This window comes from Lupinus angustifolius, chromosome LG10 (genome assembly GCF_001865875.1).
Source record: "Lupinus angustifolius cultivar Tanjil chromosome LG10, LupAngTanjil_v1.0, whole genome shotgun sequence".
Taxonomy (NCBI): domain Eukaryota; kingdom Viridiplantae; phylum Streptophyta; class Magnoliopsida; order Fabales; family Fabaceae; genus Lupinus; species Lupinus angustifolius.
In genome coordinates, this window is record NC_032018.1 from 16,154,040 (window position 1) to 16,165,326 (window position 11,287).

Consider the following 11,287-nt stretch of genomic DNA (forward strand, 5'->3'; position numbering starts at 1 on the left):
CAACTTTCTAGCTTTTGGTCCTTGTCCAAGTTAGCAGAATCAATTCTCAAGCCTCATATGGAAAGATAGGAACACAAATGCTTAGAAAATATTTTGAGAAAAATAGGAAAATAAGATAAGATTGAGAATATTAAGATATGAGACATTAGTTTGGAATTATTATCCAAATTCAAAGCACCATTATAATTAGATATATCATATTACACCACCAACTTTTCTTTCACCACTCATCACCAATGAGATAAAGGTTATGCTATGGACATTTTCTTCTGTTTTCTTTCTAAAAGTTGACACCATTTGGGACCTTTCACCCAGCCAATACTATACATCACCCACCTATGCTATGACAATTGCTCAAAACCCATAATCATATAAGGTCCAATTTTTTTAGACTAATGAAACTTTGATTTACATTTATTTTAAGTTATGAGATGATAAATTATGGTTCAATTAGATATTTTAAAACTTAAATTTTTTAAATAAAATATAAGAATAAAATGAGATTTATTTGTTAGCAAATGCCTCAAGTCAGAAAAATTATTAGAAGTGAGGAGAATTAATACAACTCATTATTATTTGAATGATCTAGGTTAAAATATAAATGTATACGACTTTTTAGTTGATAATATAGCGATTAACTAATAACCTTAATCATTGATGTATGATTATACAACTCATATTTATTATTCTTACATTTTCACTTTTTTATATGAGAATTATTCTTATTTATATCACTTTCTAATTTTAACCAACAATGTGTTGGTCAAGTGGTGTAAGACTCTGTTAGATTTTAAAATGACCAAAAAGTCAAAAATTTGATCTCCGAGAGCAACGTTTATTAAGAGATGCAACTATACATCAAAAAAATTTAATTTCTTATCCAAAAAGATGAAATATATTTTGATAGTACCAAAAAATTCGATATCTCAAAATTCTCTCCTGTGGCTTCTAATTCTTCCGGCAAAGCATAAAGCAATTGACCCTACCTTCAATTATTAAATCGTGCCAACTGGAAAGGCATAAAACCAAGGTTTAGTATACTTTTACTGTTTTCTTCTACTAGAAAAAACACCATCCCATGCTCCTTTATTTATTTTACCTATTTTAAAATTCATAAATTAAAAAATAACTGGGCCAATAAAAAGAAATGTATATAAAATCAAATCCCATATCTAAATAACATGACTCATTTAATTATCTCCAACAAAAATCTCTTGATCGTGTCTCTAATATATTAAACCAAAGGTAGGTAAGTGGTCCCTTTTGTTAAATGAGTATTACACTAAAAATTGGAAGTTGGGTTGAAAGAAGCTTTCTAAAGGATGAGTATTACACTAAAACATTTTAATCTTTGTTTATAAAAACAAGTATGTTATATAAATTTGTGAGGGGATTAAGCTTACGAAGATGATAATTGTGTAGTGGATAACACAAGAGACATATATTACTGAAAATTAATTGGATTTTATGTTATAGAAGTCGACCACATATGCTATTAACTTACTTACTATGAAGATTGATGGTGTGATATAGAAGGGACCAAATGAACATATTGTTTCTATTGATTTGAATAAGGCATGTGATAAAATGGCTAAAGAGGTTTTCGGAAGCTCTAGAAAAAAGAAGTTTGGATTGCATGCTGCAATCAATGATATGTTTGAAGAAGTTAATACCATCTATGAATATAAGATGAAGTCTCGTAAGATTTATATATTATTATAGGACTACACCAAAGATTAATATTGAACCCCTATTTATTTATATTGATCTTCGATATTTTTATTGATCATATCCAAGATCCAATGCCACAATGCAATATTTTTGCGGATGTTATTCTCCTAATTGGAGACTCGGGCAACAAATTTAGAAGTACGTGAATTTATTACAAGTTGACGTAAAATGGATATAAGTTTAGTAAGAGACTAGAAAAAACCTCACTCCAGAGTTAACAATTAGATATTACACTTCATATCATATCATAAGTCACTAGATTTCACTATCTTAAGTCACTCATACAACACAATAGGGAAATCGAGCGAGATATAAACTATATGTTTCAAGCTACATGGATGAAAAGACAAAACACTTAAGGTGTCATATGTAATAAAAATGTATGGCTCAAGCTTGAGGAAAAAATTTATTGTACAATTATAAGATCTACAGTGTTCTGTGGGACACACGAGAAAAAATTCAATGTAGTAGAGATGAAATTGTTGCATTGAATAAATACACATACTAGACATGATAGGATTAAGAATAAATACATTAGAGAGAAAATTAGGTAACTATTTTTTTATAAAAAAAGATGGTAGAGTGGTGTCTTAACACAGTTTCAACATGTGTTGGAGGAGATTTTTATAAACTCAATAAAGAAAGTAGATTAAATAGATGTTAGTCAAATTTCTAGAAATAATGAGAGACTAAAAATGCAATAGGCAATACAATTAAGAGAGTTGGCAATACAATTAAGAGAGTTTTAGTAATTAATGTTTTTTTAATGAAAATGATTTAAATAATAATATTATGACATTTATTCGATATTACAATGAATATTTTCAGTTATTTCAAAGTCTTATGCAATTAAATGGGATTATATATCATTGAAGTTATTTTTTATTATGAGAAAATCAAATCTACTATAAAAGTACAAATCTTTCATTGAAGAAAATAACATAAACAAGTTTCATGACAACTTAGAACAGAAAACTGATGCCAAGAAATCCATCTTAGCATGCTTTAAAATTAATTGAGTATCCCAATTTAAATTGTCAGGAACAAATGAAAGCTTTAACAAGTTTAGCTTTATTACTGAACCACACAACTTAAGGCCAAAATTCCATAAAATTCTTAAGAAAACACATAACTTTGCTACTTACTCCCAGAAAGAGGGAAGAGTCAGTGAGTCCCCATTTTTCACCAATCCATCAGGTCCCATTTGCAGCATTCCATTACAATGAAGGTTGGTTGCATTTGAGTCAAGAACGAATACCGCGCCATTCGGCTTATCTATTTTTCTTCCCGAGCACGAGTACTCATCCACGGCATCGAAATTCACAGATCCTGTTGGAGATTGTATTGGACAGGTGGTGCCAGACTGCACCAAACTCAACTTGGAGCTTTGTGTTTGAAGTGTTGACAGAAGATAGAGAGCACAACTTGAGTCAAAAGATCCAAGTTTGCTATCAGAAGACAGTTTCCGGCTGCCCTTTCCGCTTGCTGATGCGGCAATGGCACCAGAAGTCGGTTGGCAGATTGGAGTTCCAAGCATTGCTTCATTACCAATGCTTGCTTTCGGAGCATTTTCTTGCCAGAGAAGAACTTCCTTCTCCTGCTTATGCTTGTCAATTCGATATAAAAGTCGGTGATGATCATAACCCGACTCAGCTCCAGTTTTGGCCGTGGCAGGCCACACATTTCTCATAATAGGGTTTGCATATGTCTGAGAACTATCAAATTGCAGGATCCTTGGTCCTAAGTTGTGGAAAGATAAGTCAGTGCCAAAGTCCATATTAATTAGACACTTGATGGAAGAAAAGAAATAATAGCAAGCTTATTTCTACTAAAAAGAAAAGAAATTGCAGGATCCTTGGTCCTAAAATTAAAGGATGCATGGTTATGCGACCACAATTTACTTTTTCTTTCCAATTATGTACTAAGGAGACAAATTCGTCCGATTCTTTCATATTAGTACACTTATCTTGTTACTAGTTCCATCTTTAATATCAATTTTCACAATGATAAAATTAAATCCAGCTTAGAATCATTTGATGCCGCATACAAACCAAATAGCAATGACTAATTTTAATCTTAGCATAGAATTCAGTTCATACTAAACCTTGAATTGACTTCTACCATATTCTAGTTCTATTGTCAGATCTCTAAAATCATTGACCAGCTTAAAAGTAAAGCATTATTGTTACTTGATTTTTACCGACCTACTTTCTTCTATTCTTTCATGTTAGTTCAATCATATCTTGTTACAGATTCCACCATTCAAGTAAAATTTCACAATACTGTAAAAATTGAGATCCGGGTAAACCATTAACAGACAAAAAGTCATTTTAGAATCTCGGAATGCCACACACTAACCTTTGTAATTGTACAGAAATTCCTCAGCAGCCATGAAAAGAGACGGTGGCTGAGGTTTCCTCCTGCGCCGATTATGACCATCTAGACGTTTCCTGCAACTCCTCTTGACATCATCAAACTCCCCGAGTGAATGAAACCTACAACAATCAGCACCACCCCATGTCACAAAAAAACAACAACCTCGAACACAAACACGTCAAATAAAGAAACAACAGAATTGAACAATTTCACACCCACAAACCACCACAACACCCACATAAGCAACTTCAAAACCATTACCTGCTGCATTGCTGGCAGAACCGCTGCTGTTTACCCCCGACCAACACAACAGGGGTTTTCGAGTGCTTTTCGCAGACCCTATGACGCTTATGATACTCCCTACAATCACTGAGGTCAGAGTTGCACCCATCAACCAAGCAACACAAATTCTGCGATCCATTACTCGAACGCGATCTCTTCGATGACCCCGGAGTTGATAACACAGTCTTTAAGTCTTTGAATTCCTTAGGTGTACCTAATTCCGGGTTTTCCATCAAATCAGAAGCCTCACCAAGCCTCAAACCCACTGAAGCAGCATCAACTTCCAACCCAGATGGATACCAAGTAAACTCTTTCCAATCCCAATCCATGAACACTAATTCCTTAAGCACTTTCTATGATGCCAAAACCAAACCTGAAAAGCCACTTACACAAGAATCAGAACACTTACATACAACTTCTAATCACAAAAAGCTTAAAGCTTTGACTTAGAAACATAAAAGGGGTGAATGAAACAAAGAGATAACAGATATATGAATTGGATTCTCAAAGGAAGCAAAAGAAGAATAAAAACCTAGTTCCCAATTTTATTTTTAATTGAATCAATGGACCATGACACACACACAAAAAACAAAAAATAAAAATAAATAAATAATTAAGTAACAAATAAATAAAAAAATAGATGGATAGTGGAAGATATAATAATATACTTAAAAAATCACAAAAATGAATGTCTTATCTAACATCTTAACCTTGAAGCAGTGTTGAAAAGAAATGAATGTAAATTCAAGGACTTTGTTGTTTTGTTTAATAGAAAAATGAACACAAAGTTTTAAGAAAGAGACTAACTTCAGCTTATACACATAATTTGTAGAACTTACATCCTAATTTTGTATACTAATGATGATAATGAAGGTCTAAGAAAATGGGCAGAGAAGAAACAATAGCCATGTTTGATGATGCTTCTGCTTTTCCTTGTTTAGATGTGGGAAAGAGATAGAAGCTAGATCAACACAGTAACTTCATTCAAACAGTAAGATCTCTTTCTTTTCTTCTTTTTTCCTGTTTTGCTTTCTATGTTGTTCTTTGCTTTGCTTTTTTCTTTTTTTCTTTTTCAATATTGGTTAAAGAAATGCCACATAAACTTAGGATAATGCTTCTAGTGTACTTTATAATTCTTGTATATCTTAATTTGATCTAAAAAAATAATAATTTAAATAAGTTTAATGATCTCAAACATAAGTTAAAATATTTATTACTAGGTGTTATATGACTTACTAAAAAAATATTAATTTAACACACATTTGATATTTTATAGGTGAAAATTGATACATGTGAAAAATAAGTTTTTACTTTTATTTTTATAATGCAATCATATCATTACTTCATTTAGCTCACCCTCTTATTCAAATTGCATACCATATTATATAACGCAGTCGTAATATTATGGTAGTTGTAATGATTGTCATAAATGCATCACATCAAAATTGTAGTGTGACATTAAATCACAATTATGTGATCCATCGGAGCACAACACAACCGTATTACACCGCAATGCAACCACATTGGGTCACATCACATTGCAAAGATCGCAATCCACATCGCAACGACCACAATGACCATAACTGTAATAACTAAACTGTGATACAATCGCAACCGTAATTTAAAACACTAACCTCAAATGTATCGTATCAAATTTCACATTAAGGTTTGTTATAAAGGAAATGTTATGATGATAATATAAAAATTAATGAATTATAGATAGGATATTGGTTATCAAAACCAATAAAATATATGTATAAAGTTTGATAGGGTAAAGAAATATAGTTAATTACATGGAGAAGAAGAAAACAAAAGTAAGACTATAATGGGAGTAAAACATTATATAAATAATATAGCACTACTTTTTTGTATGATTCAACCTCATATAATGTGGTAGTGGGGGGCCAATTGGACATGGAATGGAAGAGAATAGAGAAAGTGAGTGCAGCTTTGGACTGTTACCTGTTACTTTCCAGTTAATAAATAATTGTATATTTAATGAATGATAAAGCGTGACAAAATGAGAATATAAAATGTCTAACACAATCCAAACATATTTAATTTTTATAATTTCAATCTATTTTAAATCGGGTTTTTTATTTTGAACAACCGTAGTATATTAATCACTGGTATATTAATTGGCCACTACTGCCAAAAAAAATGATTTTTAATGAAGATGATATATTATTTTTTATATTAAACTCGGTATAAAAGTCCAAGAGAGGATTTCTACTTCAAAATAGATTGTAAAAAGGCTACTACATCCTCATTGAGAAGAGGGCCTAAAGAAGGATGGGTAATACTAAAAGAGTAAGGGAAGCTAGATAAAAAATAAAAAATTATTATTAAAAATATATAATTATGTTTATTTTATGACAAGTAGTGTTCACTGTTCAGTTAGAATTTTAGTAAAAATATAAAAAATCAACAGTGATATAAATTTAAGAATAAATTATGCTAACTTCTCTTGAGGTTTATTCAAATGACACCCACCCCATTTTTTATATCAAAATTAACACTCCCATCCATTTGACTCATTGATTAAAAGAAATATTAAAGAATCTTAACGGAATATGCTTTATGTTTACTTTAATAACAATTAAAGAAAATATTGGATATCCACATAACATGTGACAATTATTTCTCTCTATATTTATGCAATTGCAAAATGATATCACTCCCATACTTGAATTTCATGTTAGTCACACACCCATGAGACCCATTTTTCAAAGTAGTGATAGATGAATATGACAAGTAGTGATAGATGAATATATTACAAAATATTTGCTTATCACAAATCCAATCATTTCAATTGGTACAAGGTGCAAGTGTTCCTAATAAAAAAGGCTAAGAGCCTTTTGTTTGGTGGGGAAGGGTTAATGGTTGAACCCATATCATTCATATTCGATAGGTTTTGATGAAAATACTAACATCAATATATAATAGAAGAAAAATATTATAGACCTTAAAGTTGAAAAACACAAGTTTATGGATAAGATTTAATATGCTTTCTAGTTTAGGATCTTACCTTTATAGTCATTTTAATTTTGATATCACATATAGCTCTTGAAAAATATTTTATAAAGTTTTAAAGGGAAGAAAAAGAATTACAAGATCCTAAAAATGAATTTTTAGAAAACCAAGTAACGAGTTACTTGAAAATTGAAATTAAGACTCGTATGTGTTCAAGACCCATATGTTTTCAAGACTTGTTTGTGTTCAAGGACTATGTGCGCTCAAGACCCATCTTAATTCAAGTTAAGATGTTTCTGAAGCTCAATCAAGATTTCTAAACAAGCATTTTTCTTTCAGAAAAATTCACTCTTAATGTGAAGAATTCAAGTCATCAATCAAAGAAGAATGAAAGATTAACTTAGTTAAATCAAGAAGGAATAAAAGAACATTTCCTAAAATTATATTTGAATAAAAAGATGAATGAATTACAATTTGGACAAAATAATCATGTTCATCTCCTTTTATAGAAAATAAATGATACTTTATTACTAAACAAGGAAAGTGTTCAGTACAAAGTACAACTGAAGCACGTTGGTCACCACTCTTGGAGACTGTCACTCTCTCTTTTATCAGAACGCTTCAACAACCATGAAGCATTAAAAGCATAATTTAGAACAACTTTGAAACATTAATAGTGGTAGAAAAGTAAAAGAGAAAATCTAGCTCAAGAGAAGAAAAAATCTAAATGAATATTAATTTCAAGAAGTTGTAGCATAACTTAAACGACTATAATAACAACTACATTAATTGTCTCATCTATAAATAGCCTCAACATTTGAAGAACAATAAAACATATGAGAACACTTAAACAAATTGAATATCAATTAAAACTCTTATTTTTTTAAGCATTTTTTCATACTGCATTTAATAGCACCAAACTATACTGAACATTTTTGTTTGATAATCTATTATTAAATTTGCAATGTTTCTCTTTCATATTCATTTCACTCTTTGAGCGAGATTGTAAGACTTGCAAAATTATAAAAAATCTTTTAACATAAACCATTGTTTAATGTTGAGCATAAAGAGGCTTGGCGTGCAAACAATACTTGATATGTTAAGCTTGGAAATGCTAGGTGTACAAAGAGTACTTGTTAATATTATCAATATAGGATTATAATGGATTCTCGGTGCTGCCAAGGAAATGGATGTAGCCTACGATTTTGGGTGAGCCAATACAAATATTTGTTTCAATTCTTTGTCTCTAAACTCATTGTTTAAGTTTTTACAATTGTTCTTTTAATCTTGGGAGTTTTGATTATATTTTATCAACAAAAGTTCTTTTCTTAAACTTCATTTAATCTCTTTTATTATAAAAAGTAATGGTCTAAAATTTATTGTGAAAAATAGATGAGTTAATTGTGTGAACTATTTTGTGATCAAAATTGTTATTTGTACCAACAAGGTTTTAAAATCTATTTTAAACTTGGAAAACCCAATTGAACCCTCATGTGTTTCTTTTGGTTATATCTAGAGGTGTCAAAATGGATAGACTCGATTGGGCCGGCTCGTGAAAGCTCGAAAATTTATAGAGTTTGAGTATTATTTTAGTTAATTTTTATTGAATCCAGACTTTTTAGCCTAGATCGACAGGACTATATTAAAACCGGGCTTACCCGGCCAGACTTGATTTACTCACTTTTTCTTATTTTTTAATCTTTTTTGTGATCTTTGGCTTGACAACCAACTTTAGGTAAAAATTATCTGACAAAATTACTTATTATAAAAATATATAATAAATAATGTGTTATCAACTTTGAATAAAAAATATAATGATGTCTAGAACATAACTATTTTTAAATTACAATATTGTTATAAAGTTAAGTAGTATATAATTTTTCATATTTTACATAATATTCTTTTAAGCACAATAACAAAAAAGTGTATCAAATCAAATGAGAAGACATTAAACCATGTAGATTTCACTTTTCATTTCTTAATTGTGTATTTAATTAGATTTAACTTCTACAACAAAACATTATAAAGAAAATAACTTTTACAACAAAACTAAAAGACATCCTAATTGTTTACCGTAGAGAGCTCCACACAACCATATTTAACATAATATTTCACAATAAAAGTGTTGATGAATAACATACAAATGATCATCATACAAAAAGTAAAAATAAACGATCATATATTACGATGATGATTATACTTTGACATATAGAATTACTTGAGTCTATATTACCGTTACTATAAGTCAAAGTGATAATATTTTGATAGTATCCAAATGTTTTATATAAAAGTGAAATTACAAATTGTATTATGGTAGGGAGTGAAAGTCCAATAGAAATGAGAGGTTTAATATGAGTTAGGTTAAAAATCATATAGTGGACTTGACACCATATCTTAAATCAAACACAAGGCATTATATCCATAAGTTTGGTTGCATTGGCCATAACAAATGTGTTAAAAAGTGATACATTAATATCAAATTATATATATATTAAATATTTTAAAATTTAAATAAAATATTTTTTAGTATTATGCGGATCGGCTTACCACAACCCACAACCCGTTTAGGATGAGTTTGTGCTATAATTTAATATACATAAATTGTATTCAGACTTTTTAATCAAGTTTAGGTCGAACACAATATGGGTTATTCCGAACCTGTCTAACTACATCGTTTTGACACCTCTAGCTATGTGTGCTAGAGTTTCAAGTTTTGATGAAGTAAGGATACTGCATTCATGATGTAAACATGAAACTGTTGGTTTTGATGAAAGACAATCACTTCAGCAAAAGCTACAACCACTTCAGCAAAAGCTATAATTCAACGAATAGATAGGCCAATTTATAATATAATTATTGCACATAGACAAACAAGCAATTGTATACAATAAAGAGAAGTTGTCTCATTCATCTAGCCAATGCCCTAGGGATTTGAGTAATTGATATATTAGAATTAAACTATGGACAACACAATAATCATAACCTAATTTCATCCTAAAGTTCCATTAATAATAAGGGTACAATCACCTGATAATATTGTACTTGCAATGAAGGTTAATTGATCACTTGGGGTACAATAACCTAATCAACAAACAATCACTTAATAATATCAAATAACTGACAAGAATCATGCATCAACATATTCAGATTAACAACTATTTGGGGTTCGGTCACCACTACAACTTGCAAGTAATTAATTTGATTATTGCTAATTTAACTTGTAGCACATTAAAATAGAACCAATCATATAGATAAGATAAAATATAAAATAGAACCCATCAATCGTCATCTCATAATAAAAATTAAAGAATCATACACAGCCCTAGACAAGGGAGTTAGGTAAATTAACATAGTTAAATAATAACAATAGTAAAGCACTTATAATTATAGCCATAAAAGAATAGAAAAGAAAATAATAAAAGAAATATGTATTGGCCTCTGGTGAATCTAAGTAAATAGCTAATGTGGGAGTTATGTTTGAGTCCTTCAAATAGAGCTTCTATGAGGCTTTTCCCATCATGAAGGACCTCATTAGAACTAATGCTCAACCTATCTCTTCTCTTCTCCTATCCTAAAACAATATTTCCCCAACCTTTCTGCAAGTACCATATGCTTCATGCACGTATGATTCTTTATTAACACATTGGAATGCAGTAGAGATTCTCTTCAATAATAAAGAGACAAGTAGTTAAAAAAATATGATGTGACATTTCTACTCTTTTATATACAATAATAAAATAACAATTTTGTCACTGAAAATAAAAGGAAAAAAAGAAATTTTCTCTCTAGTAATGGAGATGATCTTTATTCATTACGAATAATAAATTACTATTTGTACATAATTCCTCTCCAGCATTGTAGAGTCATGTACTAGTGTATTCATTAGTTATGAGAATGAAACGAAGTGAAAATATAAGAGCAAAAG

General features: G+C 30.1%; 1 protein-coding gene across 1 annotated transcript; it reads right to left on the reverse strand.

The window, feature by feature from the left end:
* Nucleotides 2,654–4,996, reverse strand: LOC109358855 (squamosa promoter-binding-like protein 16). The gene is made up of 3 exons (XM_019603336.1): nucleotides 4,369–4,996; nucleotides 4,090–4,226; nucleotides 2,654–3,471 (listed from the first exon to the last, which is right to left on the reverse strand). The coding sequence occupies exons 1-3, from the start codon at nucleotides 4,716–4,718 to the stop codon at nucleotides 2,873–2,875; spliced, it is 1,086 nt and encodes a 361-aa protein (XP_019458881.1). The 5' UTR covers nucleotides 4,719–4,996; the 3' UTR covers nucleotides 2,654–2,872.

What these genes read in the sequence shown, in the direction of transcription:
- LOC109358855 (XM_019603336.1), bottom strand. Translation starts at nt 4,718, where the DNA reads ATGGATTGGGATTGGAAAGAGTTTACTTGGTATCCATCTGGGTTGGAA. An exon ending in TTCTGCCAGCAATGCAGCAG is followed by an intron (nt 4,227 to 4,368) that starts GTAATGGTTTTG and finishes TGATTGTTGTAG; the next exon opens with GTTTCATTCACTCGGGGAGT. An exon ending in ATTTCTGTACAATTACAAAG is followed by an intron (nt 3,472 to 4,089) that starts GTTAGTGTGTGG and finishes TCCACAACTTAG; the next exon opens with GACCAAGGATCCTGCAATTT.